Genomic DNA, 25809 nt, shown 5'->3' with positions numbered 1-25809 from the left:
ATGATTACAACATCTGATCTCATATACTCAATCTCTACTCAAAGAAAGTTGTCATCCTGACAAGTGAAACAATTTATTTTTAATATAAATAATGTAATGAATAACATCAAGGAGGGGGGGGGGGGGGCGTTGCCAGTTGATTTTGTTTTTATTTTTGCCTTTTCATGGCGTCGGAGGCCTGGTTAGAGCCCTGGAACGTCGAGTAACGTACACGGTTGTGATTAGTTCTTCGGACTGCCAGTTGTCCCTCAGCCATTGATAATGAGTCTACATGGCATCAGCTCTAGGATGAGCCCGCCCCCTCAGTGACAGTCAATCAAGTGACGCTCGAGGTTCTGCAGGTGCAACACTAGGGAGCCACTGCAACGGAGCTGCAGATAAAACAGACATTTCACGGTAAGCCGTTGCCTTAATTGTATCGTGAGGCATTAACACGTATAACAACACTACCGGAGTGTATTTAAATAGTGTAGCACTCTTCATTTAAAAGACATAGAGGACCAATGTAGTCGTAAAATAAGGAAGAGTAACCTTCATTTGACACATAGCTAGGATGCTTAGCTACTAGCATCAAAGCAGGACAACTTGGTATGCTAGCCTGTTCTCATGCATTTTCATCATCAACTGAATTGCCTTACTAATGTAGTTATTCTGTCATTACAATATCAATCCTCTTGAATCACCAGGCGCATCTATATTGAATGACAATATTACATGTCATTGTATTTTGCAGGGAGGCTAGGTTCAATACATTCAGCTAGAGCAGCCTGGCTGAATTGCCAGCCATCGCCTACCAATCGCCAGCTATACTGTATCTAGCAAAACGTCAAACTAACCATGCCCCATGTCTAGAGCTGTGGTGGTAAACCGACACGATGTGATGGTCAGCTAAAATTGATCACACAGCGCAAGGCAGTTTTTCAGAAACAGCTGTCAATACCTCGCAGTGACAGTAGAAAATGTCAAGTCAAATGTAACGATTTTCGGCATGCGTTTAAAAGCCACTCAAATCAAGATAGCCACCTAGCCATGCATTCGCTGGATAGACAGTTTAGCTGATGCTTAAAGCTAAGCCCTGGCGTTTCCGCCCTCTTTATCTTCATCTGGTCGGGTGCCCTCTCCGTCCGTCCGTCCCTCCGTCTCCGAAACATCCTGAGTAATGTGACCTAGCTATCTACTCTACAAATGTTTTGTTTCTATAATTTGTCGATTGCCTCGCTACAATAGTAAGATGGATAAATGCTCACATCATCGTTCATTTTTTTCCTGGATAAACGTTAGAAGAAGCGCCCCAGGACACTCCTGTGCCTTCCCAATCTGTTGTAGAATAGGTGAGACATGTTAAATTAGAAAGAAGATAAATTGTAAGTCCATGAATTGCTGAATTGTGGTTTTCTATGTAGAGATTTGGAAGATTATAACAAAGCAAGCGTTATCTAATAAAACATAATGCATTGACAGTTTCCTATCAGGTATAATGTCTAGTACAAGTATGCTAGACAACCCTTAAACCTAAACAGATCCTTTCATCACATACATGTCGCTGGAAAAGTATACTATTAGTAAAGTAGTATCAGGGGTGGAAATGCCTGGAATATGACATACAGAGCTAGAAATAGTGAAAATAGTCAGTGTTGGAGATATTGTATATAGTTTACTTTCATAGATATTTGCTTATGAAATACAGCGACATTGTAGGTGTTAAATGAAGCTCTAGTCTTGGACACAAGACCAATGACACACAAACTCTTGAAATCACAGAATGACATGGGTCCTTAAAATTAGACCAATGGAAAATTAAAGCATAGGCCTTGCTATAAATGTATATGATTTTAGTTTGAGTCGAGATGTTTTTTTATTAAAGCACCCCTTTTCTTCAGTTGATGTTAAAATGGCTTGAGTTTTCTCTGTAACGATAATCTTTTGTCAATCATTCACTAAAGGGTTTATCATCATCTTCTTTTCTCTACTCAAAGATGGCCTCAGCAACAGCCACCTATGGACAAAAGGAGTCCTCGGATCAGAATTTTGACTACATGTTCAAGATCCTGATCATCGGCAACAGCAGCGTGGGTAAGACCAGCTTCCTGTTCCGCTATGCTGACGACTCCTTCACGCCAGCATTCGTCAGCACGGTGGGCATCGACTTCAAGGTTAAGACCATCTACAGGAATGACAAGAGGATAAAGCTGCAGATCTGGGTGAGGAACTGTCAGAGACAGATTATACACCAGTCAGTCACTAGTCACACATTAACGGTTGTGCACAGCTACTATATGTTGTTTGCATGTTGTTGTTATGTTGTCCAGCCAGGGCATAACATTTACTTTTTGGTCTACCAGCCAAGGTGTCTGGTGGATGTGAAACTTCACCAGCCAATCAGATTTTTACCAGCCACATTTTTTTTACACCAACATTAAGGCAAATATCACAAAAATACATATTAACATGACTCCTGACACAAAACACCCTGCAGAGAATTAACTTCCTGTCGTAGGTTTTAAGTTTCTCGCATATCCCTGCGTCAAAATACCTCTAAATATTTTCCCATGCATGTTTTCTATCTCGTGTCCTTTCTGTCTTCTGTCGCGTGGAAGTTGTTATCTTGTGTTGTCGTGTGTTGTTGAATTTTACTTTAATGCTTTATTTTATGTTATAACTAAGAAAGCTCAGACTCAGGGGTTTGTTTGAAAGTCAGGAGAAACATGATTGAGATGCGCAGCAGTTACAGTGTTATCACAAATGTTGAATCAACGGTGACCATAATTGCACAAGTTTAGTTTTCGTGAACCTCTGTTGGCTACCCACCAAAGTGGCTGGTAAGATTTACTGTACAGATACCAATGCCAAAGTCTACCCGAATTTGATGGGTGGCAGGTGTTAATTTTTTGCCCTGAGCCCAGCACTTTCTAGTGTGTACTAGAAATGTCATGTTTCAAATTCTGCCAGTCAAACTCGTATGCTTCCATGCACACCCCTCGGTAAGTGTGCTTTGACAGCTGTGCCTTCAGTGTCCAGGGGTGGGACAAGCAGTATAAGTACACTAGCAGGCGGTCTCTGTCTCTCTCTCTCGCTCTCTCTTGCCTACGTCACAAGTCTCTTCCTCAGTATGGCTTCTGTGAGGAATATGTTAGCTCTGAAGAAGAGTAGTTTTGACACCATGTGTGTCATCATGGGCTTTTTCCAACCCCCCTTCTAGCAGACTAGACCTCACTGTGGAATAACACACACACACACACACACACACACACACAAAAACATGTATACATCCCAGTGAATCCCACTCTGTCCTTCTGTTTATAGGATAGCTAAAGCCCACAAAACAAAATAATATGCATTGCTGATAGTTTGGACTATGTTATACATTATGAATCACCTGGATTAGAATACTCAAAAGTGGCTACAGAAGCTCCCTCTCCTATGTGCCACATAATTGCTGTGTAATACCTATTGCATTCCCCTGTGACTAGCCTACTTGTTTAAAAGCAAATGTAGTGATCTAGTGTTATCTCCAGTCTCTGTGCTTTAAAACCAAATGTTTCACTAATGTACACTCACTGGGCACTTTATTAGGAACATTATACTAATACTGGGTAGGGCCTCCTCAAAACAGCCTCAATTCTTCTTAAGATGTTAGAAACATTCCTTTGAGATTCTGGTCCATGATGACATGATTGCATCACGCAATTCCTGCCGATTTTTCAGGTGCACTTTCAAGCTGTGAATCTCCTGTTCTACCACATCCCAAAGGTGTTCTATTGGATTCAGATCCGGTGACTGGGAAGGCCATAGAAGAACACTGAACTCATTGTCACGTTCATGAAACCAGTTTGAGATGACTTTTGCTTTGTGACCTGGTGCATTATCATGCTGGAAGTAGCTATTAGAAGATGGGTGAATTGTGGCCATGAAAGGATGCACATGGTCAGCAACAATGTCCAAAAATAGGCTGAGGCTTTCAAGCGATGATTGATTGTATATTGTAACATTATTACCTGGCTTTTTACTCTAAAGCAACATTGTAACAATATTAGGATGCATGAGCTTTCTGTCATGCTATTGTACATTAGGATTAGGAGGGCTCATTGTGGCCAGTGCTATTTCTGTGTCTGTGTGTGTGATGTAGTGTGTTTGCGTGTGCTTCTCCCAGGATACTGCGGGGCAGGAGCGCTACAGGACCATCACCACCGCCTACTACAGGGGAGCAATGGGCTTCATCCTCATGTATGACATCACCAACGAGGAGTCCTTCAACGCTGTGCAGGACTGGTAAGGGACCACACTGTGTATGTGTGTGTGTGAGGAAAAATGGCAATGCCAACAAAGCCTTGGTAGCACTGATGTTGTTCACTTGTTGAGTGTTGGTCACTTTAACCTGTAGACATGGCTAATACTTTGTACTATATATGTGCGCAGGTCCACTCAGATCAAGACCTACTCCTGGGACAATGCTCAGGTCCTGCTGGTGGGGAACAAGTGTGATATGGAGGACGAAAGGGTGGTGGGAGCAGACAGAGGCAGGCAGCTCTCTGACCAGCTGGGTTAGTTCTTTTTATACAAATAAAATAAAAAAGTGACTGCATTTGCGCTTAGCGGGAGGCACAGTGTGTGTATTGAGCGGATAGACAGAGAGGGATAAAGGGCCAAACCATGGCCTAAATATGGGAGTTAATTAGGCTATCAAAAAATGTATCCGAAGAACTAATTTGCTTTATTTGTAGCCTAATAGAAGCTACTGAAGCTGCAAAAGCGAATCAAAACAGAAACTAGTTATTGACTTGAACTAGTCAGAAGCACAAGCAACTTTATAGTAATGGCTCACTCTGTCAGGAGGCGGGAACAGCAAAGACGTGTGTCTGTGTGTGCACGGCAGAGGCATAAGAGCAGATGTTGTGGTGGCAGAGGTGTGAAAAAGATTGGGCCTATTCAGTAGCCAGCAAATTGTGGCTCTGCCATTTCTTGCCATCAGTATAAAGCCCAAATTTACATGGCAAGTATTATGTCTTTGAATCAATGAATACAAACTGGTAGCCTATTGCATTTGGTGACAACACTATTACTAGCAAGCAACCTATAGAGCCGTTAGTTCCTCATCCTCACTGCAAATCGTTTTTAGATCAGGTTAGGTAGAAGACTACAGCCGTTTAAGGAACAAACGCGCCAGGGTCAGAATGTTTTCCACAGTAACGGTTTGTGCACCTGCTCCAAAGCTGTACATGCGTGAAGCAAAAATATTTCCTATGTAGGTGCCGTTGTTGGGATATATCCGACTCGGGGCCACAGATGGCTCGGGTAGCGTTCGGGGTACTCGGATGCTCTGCGCGTCTTGTAATTTCCAGGTTTTGATATTGCGCAATAATCTGAATTATGAGTGCATTTGTATTTAATGGATTTTTTCGGGTGCAATTTAGCTAATATGCGTTTGTATTTGGGGATCATAAATGAGGTTTAATTTAGCTAATATGCCTTTGTATCGAGCTAGCTTTATGTAATGCAGAGAGTCACTACAGTATTTATCCATTAACGCTGTTCAACTCGATCACAACAGTCACTTTCGGCAATACACTATTGTGTCATGTATTGTCCAACAGTACTGTATATGCTAATTTACCTGTGGGTAAACAAGACCATATATGCCTCTCTCCTCCCCCTGCAGGCTTTGAGTACTTTGAGGCAAGTGCCAAGGACAACATCAACGTGAAGCAGACGTTCGAGCGGCTGGTTGACATCATCTGTGAGAAGATGTCGGAGAGCTTGGACAACGCTGACCCTGCCGTCACAGGGGTTAAGCAGGGGCCCCAGCTCACCGACCAGCCTGCACCCCCCCACCAGGACTGTGCATGCTAAACACACACACACACACACACACACACACACACACACACACACACACACAACTTACTCCAACACATATCTGACCCCTCCCTGCCCAAGGCCACCTCAGCCAAAAGAGGAGGTGTGTGATGATGAGTTTGTGTTTAGATGGAAGGGCCTGGCCAAGACGTCATAATTCCAGATTTTAAGTCCCCCTTATACATGTTCTACTATAAGAGTCCAAATTCACATTCCTATGATTCCCCTTTACTGTGGTCTCAAACCTGAATGGATTCTTGTCTTTTGTTTTAAGAGCCATTGCTGATATCAAATGAAACATGGGCATATATGTTAAGTTTTTACTAATTCTCATGTGCATTGGTTAACTAGTCAGTCACTGTCATTTCCTACGATTTTATCATTGCTTGATTTAAAAGAAGAAGAAAAAAACGTGTGAAGTATGGAAATTTGCTTCCTGACCCTATTTTTTTTACTTATCTTTTCATTTTTGTTTTGTAAACCTTTATAGAGAAAACATTGATAGGTGGAACAAGGCATCTTAAAGAAGAATATATATGTATAAATATTCAAAGTATAATAAATATGCTTTTTAAAATTCCTAATATATAAACAAATATAATACAATATCAATGATTTAAGATGTATACAGATCTGTGCTTTGTGAGAGGTGCATGTTGTTGAATTTTACATTTGAACATGGATGGTTTGTTTGTAAGAGCTGACGTTGGCCAATCCCCACTGAAACGAATTCTGTGTCCGTTTGTTTGTTTTGCTGTAAGGATGTAGCATGTGGTGTGAACTGTTGAAAAGGAACGTTTTTCTTCTAAGCCCTTAGTCAGTGTACAACACACTGCTTCTCTACAGCACAATTACCTCCTTCTCATGAATACATTAAACACTCACAGTCATAAAGACATCCATGCACTGCAGCACTGACCAAGTTTACACCACTTTTCAATTGAGTTGTTATACAGTACAGTTTGTCTTTATTTTGTGAGCAAAAGTTATTTTGTTTAATCATGTTCAAAGTTCATGTTTGTGTGATTTTTCTCAGTTTCAAGCGAAAGGGAGTTGTACGCTGGCATACTGTATACATCAATGTAAATGTAACTCAGGCACATGAAGCTATTTTATCACTTAAATTATGTCACCATCTATATTTGTATACAGTATTTATTACTTATTTATTTTTAAGGAAAGGCAGTCATCAGTATACTGTAGAGAAGTGGTTCAAAACAAGGATTTCCTTTGAAATTTAAATGTTGACATATTCCTGCAGACAATCCAGTAAAAATAAATACATTCCACTTTATGTCCTTCTGATCATAAGCTGTTTAATGTCAAGAACTTTTTTTATGTTTGTAGACCAACTGTGAACCTATTAGTTTGGGTAACATCAGAGTCAATACTGTATTCCTGCCAGAGCAATACTGTGTGACAGTCTCCCCTGCTTCCCTGGATGGCACATATTAACAACCAACAACCCTGCTTAAGGGTACGTCTGTTAAAATACTGTTTGTGTAAAGTCTTTAGGCAGCTTTGCTTCGTGTTCTTTCCAAAGAGGTCCCAATTAGACTATGGAGCCAAAAGCTACACAGTGGGACAAGACTCGTTAGACACGTTTTAGAGTTGCACTGAATAAAAGGCCTGTCGTAGTCATGTTGGAGACATATCTGGTATGCCTACACTGTATGGCAGTTTTCAAAAAGGGAAACGTTTTGAAAGTTTGATCAATACTTTGCATTTTGTAAGTATATTTTTGCTGCATTGGTTGACTTTTGTTTTATTTATTATGTTTATTGTGTTTTGCTACAGCTGTAAACTTGCTTCTGACTTCGGTATCTGTCCAGTTCAGTTCTCTCTTAGCTCTCCACCCTTCAGTCCTGTCTTCCCCTTTGTAAATAAGGATTTTTTTCCCCCTTGGGTTTTAGTCGTGTGAATTGTGCTGTAATACTGTAACTCCAGGTTTGCTAAAAACAAGGAATTAATAAAACAAAACATGAAAAGCTGCTTGTGTGTTTATAGGGTGTTAATGATTATTTGACTATTGACTATTTCACTATTATATATCAATATGATGTACGTACATTTCATGTACTATAGGCCTACATTTTGTTACCGATATTCCCACTCCAGGAAAGACCCCCCCCTTCGTGATTGCACAGTTCACATTGAGACAGACTCAGTTTACATAATTAAGTTAATTTAATTACGTCTTTGAGAGGTATAATCCCATTATAAATGGCTACATAGGCTTACAACACATATAACACACACATGGATGGATTGTGACTGATATAGAACTGCAAAACATAATATCAACATAATTTACACAAGAGCTGAGGACAAGACATGCTCAATTAATAATTACAAAAACAAATAAGACAATATGTTTTGGTAAGTCAAATATACATTTGTCATTGGTAAATAAGTGCTTGTAAACGAGTAAGGCATTATACACAGAGGATGACATGCACTCATTGACATCCTGTTGTTTAGTTGCACTCGTTGAGAGATTGTCCCGCTTCACATGCAGAGCTATCCTTGTAGGTGTAGGATTGTCCATTTGAGAGCTGTTTTGCTACATGTTCCCTCATGGAGGTCAGCTAAAATAGTCTGTTTGCTACAAAATTATGCAAAAGAAGCTAAGCCACAAGAGATCTTGTGTTCCAGTTCTTAGATTTTCGGCATTGATCCTGTCTTTTTACAAGAGAAAAGGCAAATAATGTGTCAGTCAATATCCTCAAAGGATAGCCATATATGGCTAAAGGCCTTGAGACATGAGTTCCTCAAAGACCTCTAGTAGGCTTGAACTTGATTTGGGAGAAGCTGACATCCATTGCTGACATGGTTCATAACCTTCTGTTTCAACTGGGCAACTTGCTCCCTGAGCACACTAGCCGTGGAGGCAAGTTCAGTGTTCTGGGTTTTCAGGTTTTTGACCTTGTCTTCTAGACGGGATATTCTCTCCAGCTTTCTTTTGCGACACTTAGACGCAGCTATTCTGTTGCGCAGCTTTTTCCTCTCGGCCTTGATGCGCTCCTGGTTGTCCATATCGATAGGGGACAGCGGCGGGCTATCTCCAAAGCTCTGCATGTCGGGGACCGTCTGCGGCTCGTCCTTCAAGGATTGGAGTCGTGACAGTGCCGCCACCGCAGCAGCCGCCTGTTGCTGCGCGCTCACCAAATGAGAAGGCGGCGGCGGAAAGGGAATGGTATCAGTGGAATAATTCACTGTGGTGCCTAGTGGGCCAGCTCCATAACCGTTCAAAGTCGTGTATACTGGAAGGTCAGACTGCAAGCCGGCGGGGGTTGCGTTAGAACCGATGAGGTCCAGTCTGTCCGACGGTACGCACGTTCCCTCGCTCAGCTGATTCTGCTTGTGCAAATCTTCCAGCGCCTTTACGAAGCCTTCCGCGAATTCCTGTTCGTCGCTCGCTGACTTCGGGCAAATAAACTGAGAGGTTGGGGTGGTAGTAACCATTCCATTAGATTGAATTATCAATCGCTCCAGATCCGGAGAGGTCAGTTTCAAGAGTCCTAGGTCTGGAGAGTTGAGAATGCCGTCGGTGTCCCGGAGATGTGGTTTCAAATTAGAGCATTGATCGTCAAGATTCAGAACCATATCCTTCTTCATCATGCTGTTATATGAATAGATGCTTGAAATCCCTCGAGTATTCAGCACACTACCAGGATAAAGAGTTGTTTCCATCCTAACCCCTCTTATGAGGGTCTATTGAACGTTACACATTAATTAAGACGATCCAACAATTAAACTAAGGGAATTAAAACTCAATCTTAGTCTACATATTCCCATAGGCTTTTGTCTCTGTGTTGGTTCTTATCGATTGCCTTAATTTACCTAAATGTCCAATGCAATTAATCGTAGGCTACCTTGCCTTCTCCTGCTGTTCTCGCTCGACTGGCGCTTTTTCCCGATGGCACGACAGCTATGCGCACACCCAACCCTCTGCTTGCTTTCTAGCCCTAAATATTCCATTATGTCACTTCAGAGCGCTTAGATTGGCCCAAAATGACGTTTGTTTCCGGTTTAATTTAAATAAGGGGCTGAACCAGTCCTTATTGCTATGGAGACTTTAGGTAAACGGCAAACAGTGCAGTGCATTATGGTTTGATGTCATAGAATCGAAAGCCAGAGTCGCCAGAAGAGGCTGGGGAAGAAGAGATAGAAGAGAAGGGAGGGCCACAGAACAGAACGTTTCTTCAGCTCTCTCGTCCATTCTTCAGAGCTACTTAGACAATGTTCCCACGCCATCTTGCCAGTGGTGAATGAGTAGCCTACATTTACAAATTGAACCTCCTGCTGCCACCCCTAAATATTAAATTTCATTGTGTCAATCCTTTATTGAAGATAATCTATAGTAGGTCTAGGCCTAGATTCAAAACATTCTCAAACCTCTTTCATGATATATGTATATGTCTATCAATGACAGGACATGGGCCCGGTGCCACGAGGGGGCTTGAGGGGGCAATGAAAAATCTGAAACGTATTTTGTCAACTCATTTTATCCGGTCCACCATCCAGGTTAACTGTCTCAAGATCCCCTCCCACCTCCAAAAACAATGCAGTCTGATATGATTGTGAGCCAGCCACTGAATGAAAGAAAGCCAAGTGCCTGGGCTGAAGGTATTGTCAGGTTGTCAGCAACATACAGTAGTTTGAGTAAATAACCCTACCTATCTAAAAGAACTATCCAGCTAACTATAACCTATATATGTTCCTATATGTTTGAGTATAATAGTTGAATCTTAACAGTCCCTCCTAAAGACCGCTTCACCCTCACTACCCCCCCCTATACTAACCCTAACCCCAACCCTAGAGACCTCTTCATCCCCGCTACTCCCCCTGTACAAGTTCTCTCCTGCTAATAAAAGAAGAAGAAAAAAAAAAAATAGCCTACTGGCATTCCGACTGCCTATGGCCCCTGGTGTGAGCATTGATTACTTTGTCTTATGATGACTGTTGGATAGATGATTCACTTACTTAAACAAATGTATTGTTGTAAGTCGCTTTGGATAAAGGCATCTGTTAAATGCCATAAATGTAAATGTTTGTTTGCAGTCGTTGAAATGCGCTCTCTCTTTGTAAAGCGGCACAGTAACCTGCTCTCCACTGTTAAGACTATGGCCGTCTATGGCTGAAAAAACATTGTATGTCATTGTATGATCAATTATTCAACCTGTATTATGACCAAGCACAAATCTTTATTTTTTTTGCTGAAATAGTTGTGCCCCCTCAGAAACTTCTTGTGCCCCTTAGTTACTTTCCCCTGGCACCGGGCCTGATAGGACAACAGTTACTGCTGGAGGCATGGTAGCATGTCAATACACACTTTAATAGGCCTATTAGGCTCAGGAATTCTAGGTATGCAGCCATTGAATGGAAATATTTGCCTGTACTCATAGAGCTAACCTTTAATTGAATACGTGGAAATGCATTTATGTTTGAACATAAAAGAGGAAGGAAATGCTGCTGAAGCCATATTTTTACTATTGTCTGAGTATGAACAATCATATGGCATTGTTGATACTACTACCCAACTACAAATTTGACATAAGTAAGACAGAGAGAAATATGAAAATGGTTTTAGGTTCAACCAAGACACTAAATGTCTTTGATGGCTGCCTGCTTTTTCTATGAATAGACAAGCACGGCAGGTTATCAGGCAGCTAAAACAGCCAATATCGCCCCATAGGAAGTGATGACGTCTGTAGACTGGCTGCATCAGCACCACAGAATAGAAAGGGCATCATTTGTTTCCATGGCAACGCTGACATAGGCTGTGACGCAACAGCACGAATTGGGGAAGAGGGAGGTTGTGTGTGTGTGTGTGTGTGTGTGTGTGTATGTGTGTGTGTGTGTGTGTTTTTGTCTGAAGAAGTACACAAGCAAAACATTTTTACACAAGAAAATACATGGTTATGTTGTTCACATCACCATGGTGGGAGAAAACATACTCTAAGAATATGAATAAGGCTGTTTGAGATCAGCTTTGAATCCAAAGCAACCTGCCCAGTGGTGAGTACATGTTGTTTGAAGTAGGCTACAGTAGACCAACATAGCTACAGCCCTATAGCAGGTGTCAAAGCTGTGTGCTGGAAAACCTTATCAGTGCATTGGTGAAGTTGTGTGGTGGTGGTGCTCATTTAGAATTTTCTGGCTTTTTGCAGCTTTTGCCAATCCATAACTTCTCACTTAAAACCTTTTTTTGGTCTTTAATTAAATGGAGAATATATAATTCAAATGGCAGTGGCTAGAATATAATGTGCTAAATCATCTCACAACACAGGGGAAGTCGTTGTAGTGTGCAGATATCAAGATAGGAGTGCTTTTAATATTCATGGACCAAATAAGACTGTTTTAGACTGCGATTTCTGCGATTTGCCGATACACGCACGTCCTACACGCGTGCGTCTGACTACGTAAACAAGCCTTGGCCTTGCTTTCTTCTGACAGGCTGCTGACTGAACCATTGCTGGGGGGCGGGAGGAGCCTGCTTACACATAATTAACAACCATACATCATACAGAATTACAAAATTCGAATTGCCTGAGCGGCACCAGAACAACCAATTGTAATGTACTCTGTAGATTGTTCCAGCAATGGGGTGCACCAAAACTAAAATTGGATTTACCCAATTTGGTGGAGACCCAAGGAACCTCAAGAGTTAACCAACCCTGAGAACGAGTTTGATAACAGATGTTCTTATACTTCAATCACGAGGTGAGGTAAACCGGGAGTTTATGCAGTAGGGCTTTGTTCACAAAAAGTGTAATGGTGCGATCTGCGGGACTTTAACGAGGTCCAGCCGACCTTTTGGTAAAGGATTCTGAGTATTAAATAAAGATAAAGTGAAGGGCGCTATGATAAATAGCATCCAGGGGTTTAAGAGGGGTGGCTGCTGCCTTTTGGTAGATGATATCACCGTAATCCAGCACTGGCATGAAAATTGATTGTACAATCCGCTTTCTGCTGTTCAGGGACAGGCTAGATATATTCCTATAAAAGAATCCCACCTTAAATCTTAGCTTTTTAACAAGCTCCTCTGTCAACTCTTTGTCTAACCAAATGCCTAGGTATTTATAAGCGGGGACACGTTCAATGTGGGCACCACCCAATGTACATATGGATAAATAATCAGACACATTTTTCTGTGATTTGGCAAATAACATATACTTGTTTTTTTTCAGCGTTTAGTTCCAATTTCAGTTCAACAAATGCTTTCTGTAGGACAATAAATGCAGACTGTAGCTCAGAAAGAACCTGTTCAATCGTTGGGGGCAATAGCATGTAACAGTGTCATCGGCATATAAATGCAGGTTACAATTATTTACAGATAATCCAATATTGTTAATGTATATAGTAAAAAGAAGCGGACCATGAGTGGATGTAGGCATGATGATTATGTGGTCATGAGTGAATGATAGGCTAAATTAATACTGTGTTGATGGTTTTAGATTGCAGTTTTATTGATCTGAACTAGAACGTCTATTGGCCTCTCAACTCAACATGTCAACTCTTCAGCTGTCAGTCTTAAGAGGAGATGGAGCATGTCACAGCAATTCTGTTGACAATTAGCTTGTTATAACTAGCTTTCTATCTAGTTTGATTAGCTGTCAGCAAACAACCTCCTGTGAGTATTTCTTATCAAGAGGATCTTGATTGCTATTTGCAAGCTATCTTGCTAGGCAACTAGAATAACTCAAACCATCATCATAACCAAAGCACAACAACAATAACATTTATTAGATTCTGATTATATTGTGATTATCATTCCTTTTCCCTTAAATGTTATTTAATGTGTACAATTTCCGGCAGCTGTTGTTTTAGTTGTTGATGTTTATACTATTGATAATGATGCTGATGATGATGATACATTTAGCAGTGTTGATTGAGTAGGCCTACACATTCTAATGATATAATCATCGCCACGATTAAATAAAACTGAAAGTTAACCATGTTCTATAGATAACACGTATTGCGCGTGTCATTAAATTGTTGAGGTATTATCAGAAGTGCTGCTGATGCCTGTAAACAAAAACGTCTCCTCAAATAGCTGATCCATAATTCATGTAGCCTAGGTCTACTGTTACTATGCATAATATAAGCTATATGCCCATGTCTTAGTTCATTGTTTACAATTGATTTAATATTGATTCAAATGAACTGAGTGTGTACTTGGTGTTATCTCCAAATACGAGTCTTACAGCTGGCATGATTAATAATTTAAAAGGCTGACAGTGGGTTTTTGTCATGGCTTTCATCCATGTTCAGAAATCCTTGCAGCTCTCGCGGTTCCCTGTACTTACAACTCACCTCCACTTTAGCAACGGACTGCGGCTGCGGTGGTGCCAAGATTCTGGTGCCACCAATCAGATGTCGATGACGATTCAAGATGACAGCGCCCGCAAGCGGCATTTCCAGGCTTCACTGCGAGAATTGCATCTCTCGTAGAAATCCAGTGGGCGGTCGTAGTTGACTGTATCCAGTTATTGTAATTATATCATCAATGATGTGCACATGGCACAAGTCGCTCCAGAAGTCAGGATCGCAGAATCTAATTCAACACAAGGCAAATGTAACATACATAGGTCTACTATGTATAACGTCCACATATGATGTGTGTAAACTCACTCCCAAATACAGCAGACACCATGGAAGAAACTGTAATGTTAACCAGCCCAGGGTAATCTCTCAAGCCACTCTGCATTGTGTTTTTGCTGGACTGGCTGAGTTGGTTGCCTCGTTAATTACAGTGCCTATAGAAAGTCATCATACCCTGTGAAATCTTTACCTTTTGTCACATTACACCCTGGAAATTAGAATAAATAAAATCTAACTTGTTTGAGCTGTATGTACACATTATAACCCTCATCATCAAAGTGAAAATAAACATTTTAAAAATTCTGGACAATTATTAAAAATTAATTAGTGAAATACCTGGTTTGGTTAAGTGATCAGCCCCTTAGAGTATACCATTATAAACCTGCTCAGGTGCAAACAATCAACTTCTAGCAAACACCAGGCTAATTGCCCCCCACCTGACATCAATTGTAGTGGTTTTGATTACTTCCGAATAAAACCAGCTGTTTCTTGAGGATTCCACTACTAGAAGTGCATGGTTCTGCAAAGAATTCACCATGGTTGGAAAAGTACTTTCAAAAGGCCTCCGGGATAAAGTTGTAGGAAGGCACAAGTTAGGTGAAGACTACAAAAAGACTTCAAAGGCTTGAGCTATCCCTCTGAGTACCGTTCAGAGCATCATTAAGAAGTGGAAGGCGTATGCCACCACCAACACCTTAGGCAAGGAGTTGATGATAAATACCTGAAGAAGTAGGTCTCTATGATAATAAGAATGGACATACAGAATGACTTCAAGGTCTAACATAAATCATTTTGTTCAGACAAGATGGTACAGATGGGCCTATCTATACAGTAGATGGCGATATATCCTGACTGTGTGTTGGCGTGCACAGACAGTCATGAAGGAAACGTAAAAGAAGAATGATATAGGACGATCGTAAATAGCGTAGATAGCGGAAAAGACATTCGAGGAATCCTCCACAACTCGCAAAAGTGTGAACCAATAAATAATATTTCGCACAATTGTAAATCGCTCAGGCAAACACAGCTATGACTTCTAAGAAGGTGGTAGTAGTAACAGGTACGTGATTTCTATACAGTATACTGTATACATGTTTTCTGTCTGTTTTTTATTTTCTGTTTGTAGTTATGAACACTCACTGCATTATTACAATGTTAATTAGTCGTCTGTAGAAACTCTTTGATTTGAAGTAGGCTCATGCACACATCTTCTGTTCTTCACCTTGAAACCTTACAGTCGGGGGAATTTCGTTGTTATTTTCCATACCCAGTGTTAAGGTTCAGATACTGGAAAAAGTTTAATGGTTCTGATATAGTAAGCCAGCCAACTCTAAAGAAAATAATGAATTACGTATAGCCATTGATTCTCGAAGGATATCACGTACAATTGCCTAATGAGTTTAGTTCAATGTCTTATCTTATCAAAACCAAAAATATAACCGTGTTTTACTCCATTAAATACTGTATAGCTTCAAAACATGGTTAAAACTATAATTTTTATCTCATGGACTGTCAATCCTTGCATCCATAGCTATGTCTATACATCTGAGAGTGGTTACATTACTTCAGCCCCACATTCCTCTGTTTACACCAAAAAAGTGTCAGGATGACCGCTTTGTTACTGTATGAATCCCAGATTGCCCCGTTAATATACTTGCAGCCTAGCCGAATGTTGAAAATTAGATTGGTATCAATTGGTATAATGAATTATACATTAATGTGCTGACATGCTTCGTGTTAGTGTTTTCAACCTCAATGGAAATGTCTTATGTAATTTTATTTAGCATACACTTTAACAATTGACTGTAAATGTGAGCTAAGTAATGTTTAACTTGATCCAACCTTTCGACTTTGAATCAAGAGTCTTGTGACTCATTCACAATGCTCTGCCCATGAAAGATAAAGCAACTATAATGGTTTTTGTGTGTGGCATCTGTGTTTAAAAATGTTGCTTGGTAATGGATGAAGCCTCTCTATCTTTTCATAGGGTTTGAACCTTTTGGAGAGCACGCCATCAATGCTAGCTGGGTGGCAGTACAGGTGAATGATGTATTTTGATGCTTTTTTTTATTGCATCATTAACACAATGTCTGTGATATCCATTATTGATATAAATGATGTCAAACTGTCATCTCAAATTCACACAATGGGAATAACTGCAGCACTGCAATATTTTATGTTTTACTACTTTGATGCCAACAAATCACTCAACAGGAACAATAAAGTTGTATAGAATACAGTACATTGGGGTATGTTCTTTATGCAGTTCTTGTTTCCTTTCCACACAGGAACTTGGGAGGTTGGGCCTAAGTGAGGGTGTGGACCTGCACATATGTGAGGTGCCTGTGGAGTACCATGCAGTTCAGAGACTACTACCGTCACTATGGAAACAGCACCAGCCACAGGTAGTCACAAAGAAATCATGTCAAGAGCTGTATCTTTCGATCATTTCTCTAGGGCATGTTCAGGGCTAACTTGCTGTAGGAAATAAACATAATGACATACTGTAATTATCAGTCTTTATTAGGCCTCACAATGTGCTTAGGGCTAAGCAACTGTTCACACTTGCATGTTCTAAACTGGGCTAGCACTGACTTTAGCCAGGCACTAGCTGGACCTCCTCTGGAGCAGGGTTAGCACTGACTTTTCAGGGTTAGCCCCAGAAGTTACCCAAAACACGGTGCCAAAATATAACATTTAGCCCAGGGTTAACAAGTGCATGTGGAAATTGTGGGTAAGCTAGCCCTGGGCCAGTCTTAACCCTATGCGAAGGATAGCCTGAGGCTAAGAAACTGCAGTATGAAAAGCCTTATTGATCGTCAATCAATAATCGTTGACTGAATATTATTCAGTGATCATTCAACAATAAAATGAAATCCTGTACATTTCTGCTTATCCCACCTCCCACATGCACACCCTACTACTTCCCACTCACATTGCGGGGAAACAGTTGGTGGTCCATGTCGGGGTCTCTGGGTTAGCTACCACAGTCACCCTGGAGAAATGTGGCCACAACCATGGCTACAAGCGGGTGGACAACTGTAGCTTCTGCCCAGACTCCCAGTGCTGCATGGAAGGGGGTCCTGACTGCATTGACTCAGTCTTAGACATGGACCTGGTCTGCAAGAGGGTTAACTCCACAGGGCTAGGGGTGGCAGTGTCCGTATCAAATGATGCAGGCAGGTGAGTGCTTAACTCTGCTGCTGGGCTGGGTAGACACTTGTTTTCCATTTACATAGCTCTACTTTTACACTGTTTAAACTTTTGAAATAAAATTTTATGACACTTCACCCAAATGACTTATTTTTCCCTCCCAAATAATTTCCATGTATACACATATAGTGAGCTATCCCTTTAAGAAGTTCAAATCGGTGTTACTGCTTCACAAAATTCATTCAATTTAATGAAAATCCCATTCACTCTTATGAAAAGCAAAAAAATATTTGATCTGTTATGTAAATCTCAACCTTTTCTTCCTGTCAGATACTTATGTGACTATACCTACTATACCTCACTGTACCTGGGACAGGGTAGGTCAGCCTTTGTGCACGTGCCTCCTTTGGGGAACCCCTACAGTGCTCAGGACCTGGGCCGAGCTCTGCAGGCTGTAGTGGGGGAGATGATGGAGCTTCTACCCCAGGCTGAAGAGGACAACCACCCCCACTGCCACCATCACCAGCATACTCACTAAACTGTAACCTCCAGTGTATATAATCTCTTATCACTGCTCCAAGCCTTGGATGGACAGCTATTGTACATTAACACTCACTTAACAGAGAACTCAGCATCATTTCACAGTGGCCTGGAGACGGAGATATAGGGAAAGGGTCGGAGACATGGCTCTTGGTATTATTATTTGATTTCATTCAACATGCATAAGTTACTGGTCCAATGAACAGTGCTGCATAAGAGAGACGCATGGTTTCAATATACCCTCTATAACCACTGTGCACTGAAGATGCAGCATTTATTTCAAGTACTCTAGTTCCACTTTTAACAACTCTTGGTTCCAATATTGCTAATGATTGTGTAACATTTATTGTTTCACTCTTCATATCTTTGTGTGTTGATTGTTTATAACAATTGTTGCAAATTGTGCACCATCTTAAAGATTTTTTCTTTCATGTACCGCAATCATGTATTTATCTCAGGGAAATAATATAATTATGTATATAATTTAAAAATGTATAATTACATAATACAATTATTAGTGGGCTTACTTCAGCAAGTCCAACTATTGTTCTTGCTCATACTTATTAGTGTGCTTGCAAAGCAAAACACAACTGTTATTCGTCATACTTAATTAGAGGGCTTGCTTCAGCAAGTCCAACTATTAATATTCCAATTACTTATTTTACTTTCACTTATTATTAGTGGACTTGCTTCAGCAATCTGTCTGTCTATCTATCTATCTATCTAACCTTCTGTCATCTATCTATCTTTCTCTTATCTATCGATCTATCAATTCATCCATCCAACCAACCAAACAAACCATCTTTAACTTTATCTGCTACCAAAATATGACTCTCACTTTCTTTCAACTTCCCAACAAATCTATCTATCGTCCAAACCATCTTTAAACTACCAAAATAAGACGTTGCAAGCCCCCAAAGATTCTTCGGGAACTAGTTAGGTGAGCTTGCTATTATTCTTCGACATACTTATTTTTATTATTATTATTCCAATTCTTCTACCTGCTACTCCTCCTACAACTTTTAAGCTATTCACACCAATCCAACTTGAAAACGTGCAGAGAGGTCTAACTCCTGTTGTGATGACATTTGGTTTTGATACCTATTAAACTTTTTAAACTATAGAAACATGAAAGTGCACTTTTTAACATGGAGGTCTATGGAAACCAAACCATCTTTTTAACCACTGCCTTATACCTTTTTAAGCTATTCACACCATTTGAACTGTAAAATGTGCCATTAACTCAACATTATCAACTCCAATAGAAGCTTTTTGATTTTTGATAAACTTGTTTAACTATTAAGCTTTTTGTAACTCCAAAACCTCTCATCCGGTTAACATGGTGGAATGTTCTGTGAGCTCCTAGCTGCACTCTCTTTGCTACCAGTTCTACCCTGCTGAAACCACCCTCAACCACTCAACGAACCAACTCTCTACCCACTCCACTAAACTACCTAATAACTAATAATAATGCAATGACATGAGTTCCAGGGGATGGCCTTCCTCTTGCACCTGTCAGAGTAAATGTCCTGACTGGCTGGTAACTTGCGGCCCATGATGGACTGGGCCATTTTCACCACCCTCTGTAGAGCCTTACAGTCTAGGGCGCTGCAGCTGCCATACCAAGCGGTGATACAGCCGGTCAGTATACACTCTGAAGTGCATCTGTAAAAGTTTGTAAGGATCTGGGGCTCCATACCAAATTTCCTCAGCTGCCTGACGAAAAACAGGCGCTGACACGCCGTCTTGATCACATAGTGAGTGTGGTGTGACCATGTTAAGTCCTCAGTGATGTGGACACCAAGGAACTTGAAGCTGTCGACTCCACTTCGGCACCTCCGATGCAGATGGTGGTGTGGTCCCTCCCCTTCGTCCTCCTGTAGTCCACGATCAGCTCCTTAGTTTTACTGATATTCAGAAAGAGATTTTTATCCTCGCACCAGTCCTCCAGGACTCTTACCTCTTCTCTTCCCTGTAGGCGGACTCTCCGTTTTTAGTGATCAGACCAACCACAGTGGTGTCATCAGTAAAGTTGATGATGGAGTTGGAGCTGTGTGTGGCCACACAGTCGTGGGTGAACAGGGAGTACAGCAGGGGACTGAGCACACAGTCCTGTGGGGCTCCTGTGTTAAGAGTCAAAGTGGAGGAGGTGAAGCTGCTTACCTTCACCACCTGGGGTCTACCCGTCAGCAAGTCTAGGATCCAATTACATAGGGAGGTGTTGAGAACCAGGTCCCTGAGTTTAGTGACAACTTGGAGGGGACAATGGTGTTGAATTCTGAGCTGTTGTCAATAAATAGTATGGTAAATTTAAAGACAATATAAGGGTTTGTAATCCCACACCAAGGGAAGAGGTCACAGGAAAACAGATGGTCCTAGAACATTTGGAGAAGGCAGTAAAGAGGGATAAGGTCAGATTGAGGGGTTTGCTATAGGTGAAAAAAACAAAGGATCAAAGCGGGAGGAAACAGGATAGAATAATTAAAGATAGGGTAATTAAGTAATACCACCACCCCCGGGAAGGCCCCGGAGCACCGAGCTGGAGTGAGCTAGCTGACCCCAGGAGAGCGCTTCGGAGACGGCGACGCAAGCGGGGCAAGAGAGGAGGCCTCCATGCTAGGCTAAAGGCTCGCTCTAGCCGACCACCGCTACCCAGCCTCTTGCTAGCTAACGTGCGGTCTCTGGAAAACAAGCTGGACGAACTAAGAGCCAGGACTACAACACAGCGGGAAATAAGAGAGTGCAGTGCTCTAATTTTCACCGAGACCTGGCTTTCAGACAAAGTCCCAGAATGCGCCGTTCAGCTACAGACTCACTCCGTACACCGAGGAGACAGGACTGCAGCCTCCGGTAAGACCAAAGGGGGAGGTGTGTGTGTGTTTATCAACAACTCGTGGTGTGGCGACATACGGACCGTTCACAAGCACTGTTCGCCAGATGTGGAGTTTTTGCTGCTGAAATGCCGTCCCTATTACCTACCGAGGGAATTTACTGCTGTGTTTTTGGCCGCTGTTTACATCCCCCCGCGAGCTAACTCCACGGCAGCGCTCAGCAAACTCCACGAAGCTATCAGCGCGCTAGAAACTGCTCATCCTGATGCTGTTTTTATCGCCGCCGGCGACTTTAACCAGTGCAATTTACGGACTGTATTCCCCAAATACTACCAACATGTGGATATTCCCACCCGTGAGAAGAATACACTGGATCATGTTTACAGCAGTATACGCAGTGCATACAAGGCTGCACCCCGCCCCCACTTTGGACACTCTGACCACATCTCGTTGTTCCTGTATCCAGCCTACAGACAAAGACTGAAACAGACAAACCCTGTCACTAAACAAATCAAACTCTGGACCCCAGAGACTGAGAGCACCCTGCAGGACTGTTTTGCTCAGACAGACTGGGATGTGTTTAAAGCTGCAGCCACGCTGGAGGACTCTTCTGTCAGCATACAGGACTATGCTGAGTATGTGACTGGGTACATTAGCACTTGTGTTGACAACATCGTGCCCACCATACAAGTCAAGAAGTTTCCCAACCAGAAGCCCTGGATAAACAGTCAGGTACGCCACATGCTGCGTGCTCGCTCTCTTGCATTTAGATCAGGCAATGAGACGGAGTACAAAGCTGCGAAGTATGGACTGAAAAAAGCCATTACAGCGGCCAAGAGGCAGTACAGAGAGAAGCCGGACGGCTTCTACTCCACTGCTGACTCCGGGCGGATGTGGCAAGGCCTGCAGCACATCACAGACTACAGGACCACCACCAACACCATCAGCTCCACAGACAGCCTGCCGGACGACCTTAACATCTTCTACACCCGCTTTGAGACCTCCAGCCACAGCACAGAGAGGAGGCACACAGACACCGGGACCACCCGACCCTCCTCCCCTCCACTAACCATCTCATCAGGCCAGGTAAACAAAGCCCTGAGGAAGATCAACCCCCGCAAGGCAGCAGGACCAGACAACATCCCTGGGCGGGCTCTCAGAGCATGTGCTAACGAGCTGGCTGATGTTCTCACCTCCATCTTCAACCTTTCCCTCAGTCACAGCACTGTTCCCTCCTGCTTCAAGACCACAACCATCGTCCCCCTTCCCAAGAAGAGCCAACCTGCCTGCCTGAATGATTACAGGCCAGTAGCACTCACTCCAATCATTATGAAGTGTTTTGAGAGAGTGGTACTGGCACACATTAAGAGCAGCATGCAGTATGCCTACCGGCCCAACAGGTCCACCTCAGACGCTAGCGCTGCTGTCCTCCACTATTCCCTCTCCCACCTGGAAAACAAAGACTCCTACATCAGGACGCTCTTTGTAGACTACAGCTCCGCTTTTAATACAGTCATCCCCCACAGACTCATCCACAAAATGTCCACATTTGGCCTGCACCCCACCCTCTGTGACTGGCTCCTAGACTTTTTGACTGGCAGGCCCCAGTCTGTCAGGATTGGCAATAGGACTTCAGCCAGCATTATTACAAATGTTGGCACCCCACAGGGATGCGTCCTCAGCCCCATCCTCTACACCCTGTTCACCCACGACTGTGTCGCCTCCCACAAGGACAACATCATCCTAAAGTTTGCAGACGACACCGCAGTGATAGGATGCATCACTGGCGGGGACGAAGCGGCTTACAGGAGGGAGGTGGCCAGTCTGGTAACATGGTGCGAGGACAACAACCTCACCCTCAATACGGACAAGACGAAGGAGATGATAGTGGACATGAGGAAGAAGAGGGGACCTCATCGGCCACTGTACATCCGGTAACTTGAAGTAGAGAGGGTGAGCAGTTTCAAATACCTGGGCGTCCACATCAGCAAGGACCTCACCTGGACACTTAACACCACTCAGCTGGTTAAGAAGGCCCAACAGCGGCTGTACTTTCTGAGGAGGCTGAGGAAGTTTGGCATGTCGCCCAAGATCCTCAGCAACTTCTACAGCTGCATTGTTGAGAGCATCTTAACTAGCTGCATCACTGTGTGGTACGGCAGCACTACTGCTATGGACCGCAGACGCCTGCAGAGAGTGGTGAAGACCGCTGAGAAAATCACCAGGACTCCACTGCCCTCCCTGCAGAGCATCTACCACCGCAGAGTCCACAGGAGAGCCGCCTCCATCCTCAAGGACCCCACCCACCCCCAGCACGGACTGTTCACACTTCTACCCTCAGGCCGGAGGTACAGAAGTGTTAAATGCAGGACCACCAGACTGAAGAACTCCTTCTTTCCCACTGCCACCAGGCTCCTAAACAACCCATAGGAGATTAAGACTAATATAACCTTACTACCTCATAACCAGTTTGCATAATTGCACTGCTACGTTTGCACTGTTTATTATTATTATTGCTGCTATTTTTATTTTATGCCTTAAATTTTGCTGTCTTGTACATTTGTTTAGTATATATTGTATATTCTTTTGTATTGTATATTTTACATTGGTTGGCATTCTGCGGACAGCAAAGCAAGAATTTCGTTGTACAGGGAAACATGTTTTCTACTGTGCATATGATAATAAACACTTTGAATCTTGAATCTAATAAACAAAGTTGAAAACAGCCAGAACAAAAGGCTTTTGAAAAGAGTCTGGGTGTCAGCAAGGTCTGATCAGACGAATAGACGCCAGCCAGATGTGCGGCGCACACTTTGATGACGAAATATAGATCTTGAATGTTATTGGTGCAAGTAGACAGGAAACAGAAATATGTTGAATAGAAGGTGTTAACCTGTGTGAAATCTATAAAGATAGGTGACTGAGGAGATAACGGGGTCAGCTTTGCAAACCTGAACGGCTACATATTCTGCGTGAATAAAGTCTCTGAATGAATCAACAGCTCTGGTTAACAGTATTTTATTTCAAAGTATTATAACTTAAATTCTACGACAATAGCATTCTCACGTAGGTGTCCTTCTTGTCCAGGTGGGATAAGGCAGTATGCAGGGTGTAGGCGATGGCGTCATTTGTGGATCTATTGGGATCTATTGTATGCAAACTGAAGAGGTGAACTTAACCAGCTTCAAGAAGCACTTCATGATGATTAAGACAGGTTACCTTGGTCTTCTTAGGGACTGGTGTAGAGCATTTTATAATAATATCAGTTTCCACACAAAGGTTTGGCAGAGACTTTTGGCTATATTTTGTTAATAGCAAAGCATATCTAATATTGATAATCTGACTCCAATGTAATTATCACTATGTGCAAAGAATTGTTGAGTCTGCTGATTTAGTGCAAGAAAGGTAAAATAGAATGAATCAAATGATGCTTTAATAATATTGTATACTTATACAACTATTACAAGGTGAATAATTCATAGAGAAATGTTACATTCTAATAGAGAGAGAGAGTAGAGAGAGCGAGAGAGACGACCACAGGTCATTCAAAACAATGCTACTCACAACATGATGAGAACCTCACAACAGGACACAGGAAAATAAAAGGATATATCCCTTTGCCCCTGTTATATAGACTTAAGTATTGAAATTAGGAGCTGGTTTGCAAGGAGACCAATTGGAATTTAGTTTGACACTTCAGAGAGCTCATAGCCATTTGTTGTATCGGGGGAAGGACAACTGAAGAGAATTGAAATTCTCCCACTTCACTGGAATCGCTAACACACTGTCCTCGCGAGCAGCGAGAGCCTTAATGGGGGGGCACAGTGTTGTTGCCGTTATTGTTGATTTTAACAAAGCACGGATGTCACCATTAATCCAAGGCTTTTGGTTAGGGAATGTCCGAACAGTGACAGTGGGAACACAGTTGCCGACGCATTTGCTAATGTAGCCTGTGTCTGTGTCTGCGTCTGTGTACTCACTGATGTTATTGTCCTTGAACATGTCCCAGTCTGTGGAATCAAAACAGTCCTGGAGCATAGAATCCAATTGGTCACTCCAGCACTGAATCACATTGGTTTCAGTCTCTGCATGTAAGCTGGTAACAACAGAATGGAGGTGTGATCAGATTTACCCTATGGGGAGCGAGGAAGAGCCTTGTAGCCGTCTTTGAATGTGGAGTAGAGATGATCTAGTGTGTTGTCCCCACGTGTGGGACAGCAAATATGTTGGTGGTACCTCAGTAGAACTTTCAAGCGAGCCGTTTCCTGCCTGTTCACTGTCGCGTACAGTTCTTTGAGTGCAGTCGTAGTGTCGGCTTGGGGAGGGATGTAGACAGCAGTAATAATAACAGATAAGAATTCCTGAGGGAGATAGAAAGGTCTGCATTTTAGAATCAAGTATTACAAGTCAGGGGTACAGTAGGATGAAAGTGACTCCACAGAGTGACTCCACATCAGTACACCAGTTTATCTATCCTCTCATCTATCCATTCATCCATCCAATCAACCAACCCATCTCACTTTCTTTCAACTCCCCAGAAAATCTTCATCAACCCTGATAGCTTTCTGATACCTATTAAACCTTTGAAACTATTATGTTTTTTGTAACTCCAAAAACTCTCATCCGGTTAACTAACCAACTCTGCCACTCTCAACCACTTAACTCTATCTATCTATCTATCTATCTATCTATCTATCTATCTATCTATCTACAGTGTACACTCACCGGCCACTTTATTAGGTACACCTTGCTAGTACCAGGTTGGACCCCCTTTTGCCTTCAGAACAGCCTTAATTCTTTGTGGCATAGATTCAACAAGGTGCTG

At 42.3% G+C, this 25809-nt stretch overlaps 3 protein-coding genes across 3 annotated transcripts; 2 read left to right on the top strand and 1 right to left on the bottom strand.

Moving 5' to 3' along the window:
- Positions 1–324: 324 nt before the first annotated feature.
- On the top strand, positions 325–7823 carry rab3aa (RAB3A, member RAS oncogene family, a). The gene is made up of 5 exons (XM_083674049.1): positions 325–396; positions 1977–2201; positions 4151–4269; positions 4417–4541; positions 5657–7823. The coding sequence occupies exons 2-5, from the start codon at positions 1977–1979 to the stop codon at positions 5845–5847; spliced, it is 660 nt and encodes a 219-aa protein (XP_083530175.1). The 5' UTR covers positions 325–396; the 3' UTR covers positions 5848–7823.
- Positions 7824–8010: 187 nt separating this feature from the next.
- On the bottom strand, positions 8011–9765 carry LOC310805571 (transcription factor JunD-like). The gene has a single exon (XM_083671310.1). The coding sequence runs from the start codon at positions 9544–9546 to the stop codon at positions 8635–8637; it is 912 nt and encodes a 303-aa protein (XP_083527436.1). The 5' UTR covers positions 9547–9765; the 3' UTR covers positions 8011–8634.
- A 5613-nt stretch (positions 9766–15378) lies between these two features.
- LOC310810490 (pyroglutamyl-peptidase 1-like) lies at positions 15379–19125 on the top strand. Its single transcript, XM_083678267.1, has 5 exons — positions 15379–15520; positions 16448–16500; positions 16749–16865; positions 17411–17643; positions 17944–19125. Exons 1-5 carry the CDS (start codon positions 15490–15492, stop codon positions 18149–18151), a joined length of 642 nt encoding a protein of 213 aa, XP_083534393.1. The 5' UTR covers positions 15379–15489; the 3' UTR covers positions 18152–19125.
- The last annotated feature ends 6684 nt before the right edge of the window (positions 19126–25809 follow it).

This window comes from Argentina silus, assembly GCF_951799395.1.
Source record: "Argentina silus genome assembly, chromosome: 1".
NCBI lineage: Eukaryota > Metazoa > Chordata > Actinopteri > Argentiniformes > Argentinidae > Argentina > Argentina silus.
The sequence above is the reverse complement of the archived record's forward strand: the minus strand, read 5'-3'. Positions and strand labels throughout refer to the sequence as shown.

Coding starts and splice junctions, on each gene's coding strand:
- rab3aa (XM_083674049.1), top strand. CDS start 1,977: ATGGCCTCAGCAACAGCCACCTATGGACAAAAGGAGTCCTCGGATCAG. Junction 4,270..4,416: donor TTCAACGCTGTGCAGGACTG/GTAAGGGACCAC, acceptor ATATGTGCGCAG/GTCCACTCAGATCAAGACCT. Junction 4,542..5,656: donor GCAGCTCTCTGACCAGCTGG/GTTAGTTCTTTT, acceptor CTCCCCCTGCAG/GCTTTGAGTACTTTGAGGCA.
- LOC310805571 (XM_083671310.1), bottom strand. CDS start 9,546: ATGGAAACAACTCTTTATCCTGGTAGTGTGCTGAATACTCGAGGGATT.
- LOC310810490 (XM_083678267.1), top strand. CDS start 15,490: ATGACTTCTAAGAAGGTGGTAGTAGTAACAG. Junction 16,501..16,748: donor CTAGCTGGGTGGCAGTACAG/GTGAATGATGTA, acceptor CTTTCCACACAG/GAACTTGGGAGGTTGGGCCT. Junction 17,644..17,943: donor GTATCAAATGATGCAGGCAG/GTGAGTGCTTAA, acceptor TCTTCCTGTCAG/ATACTTATGTGACTATACCT.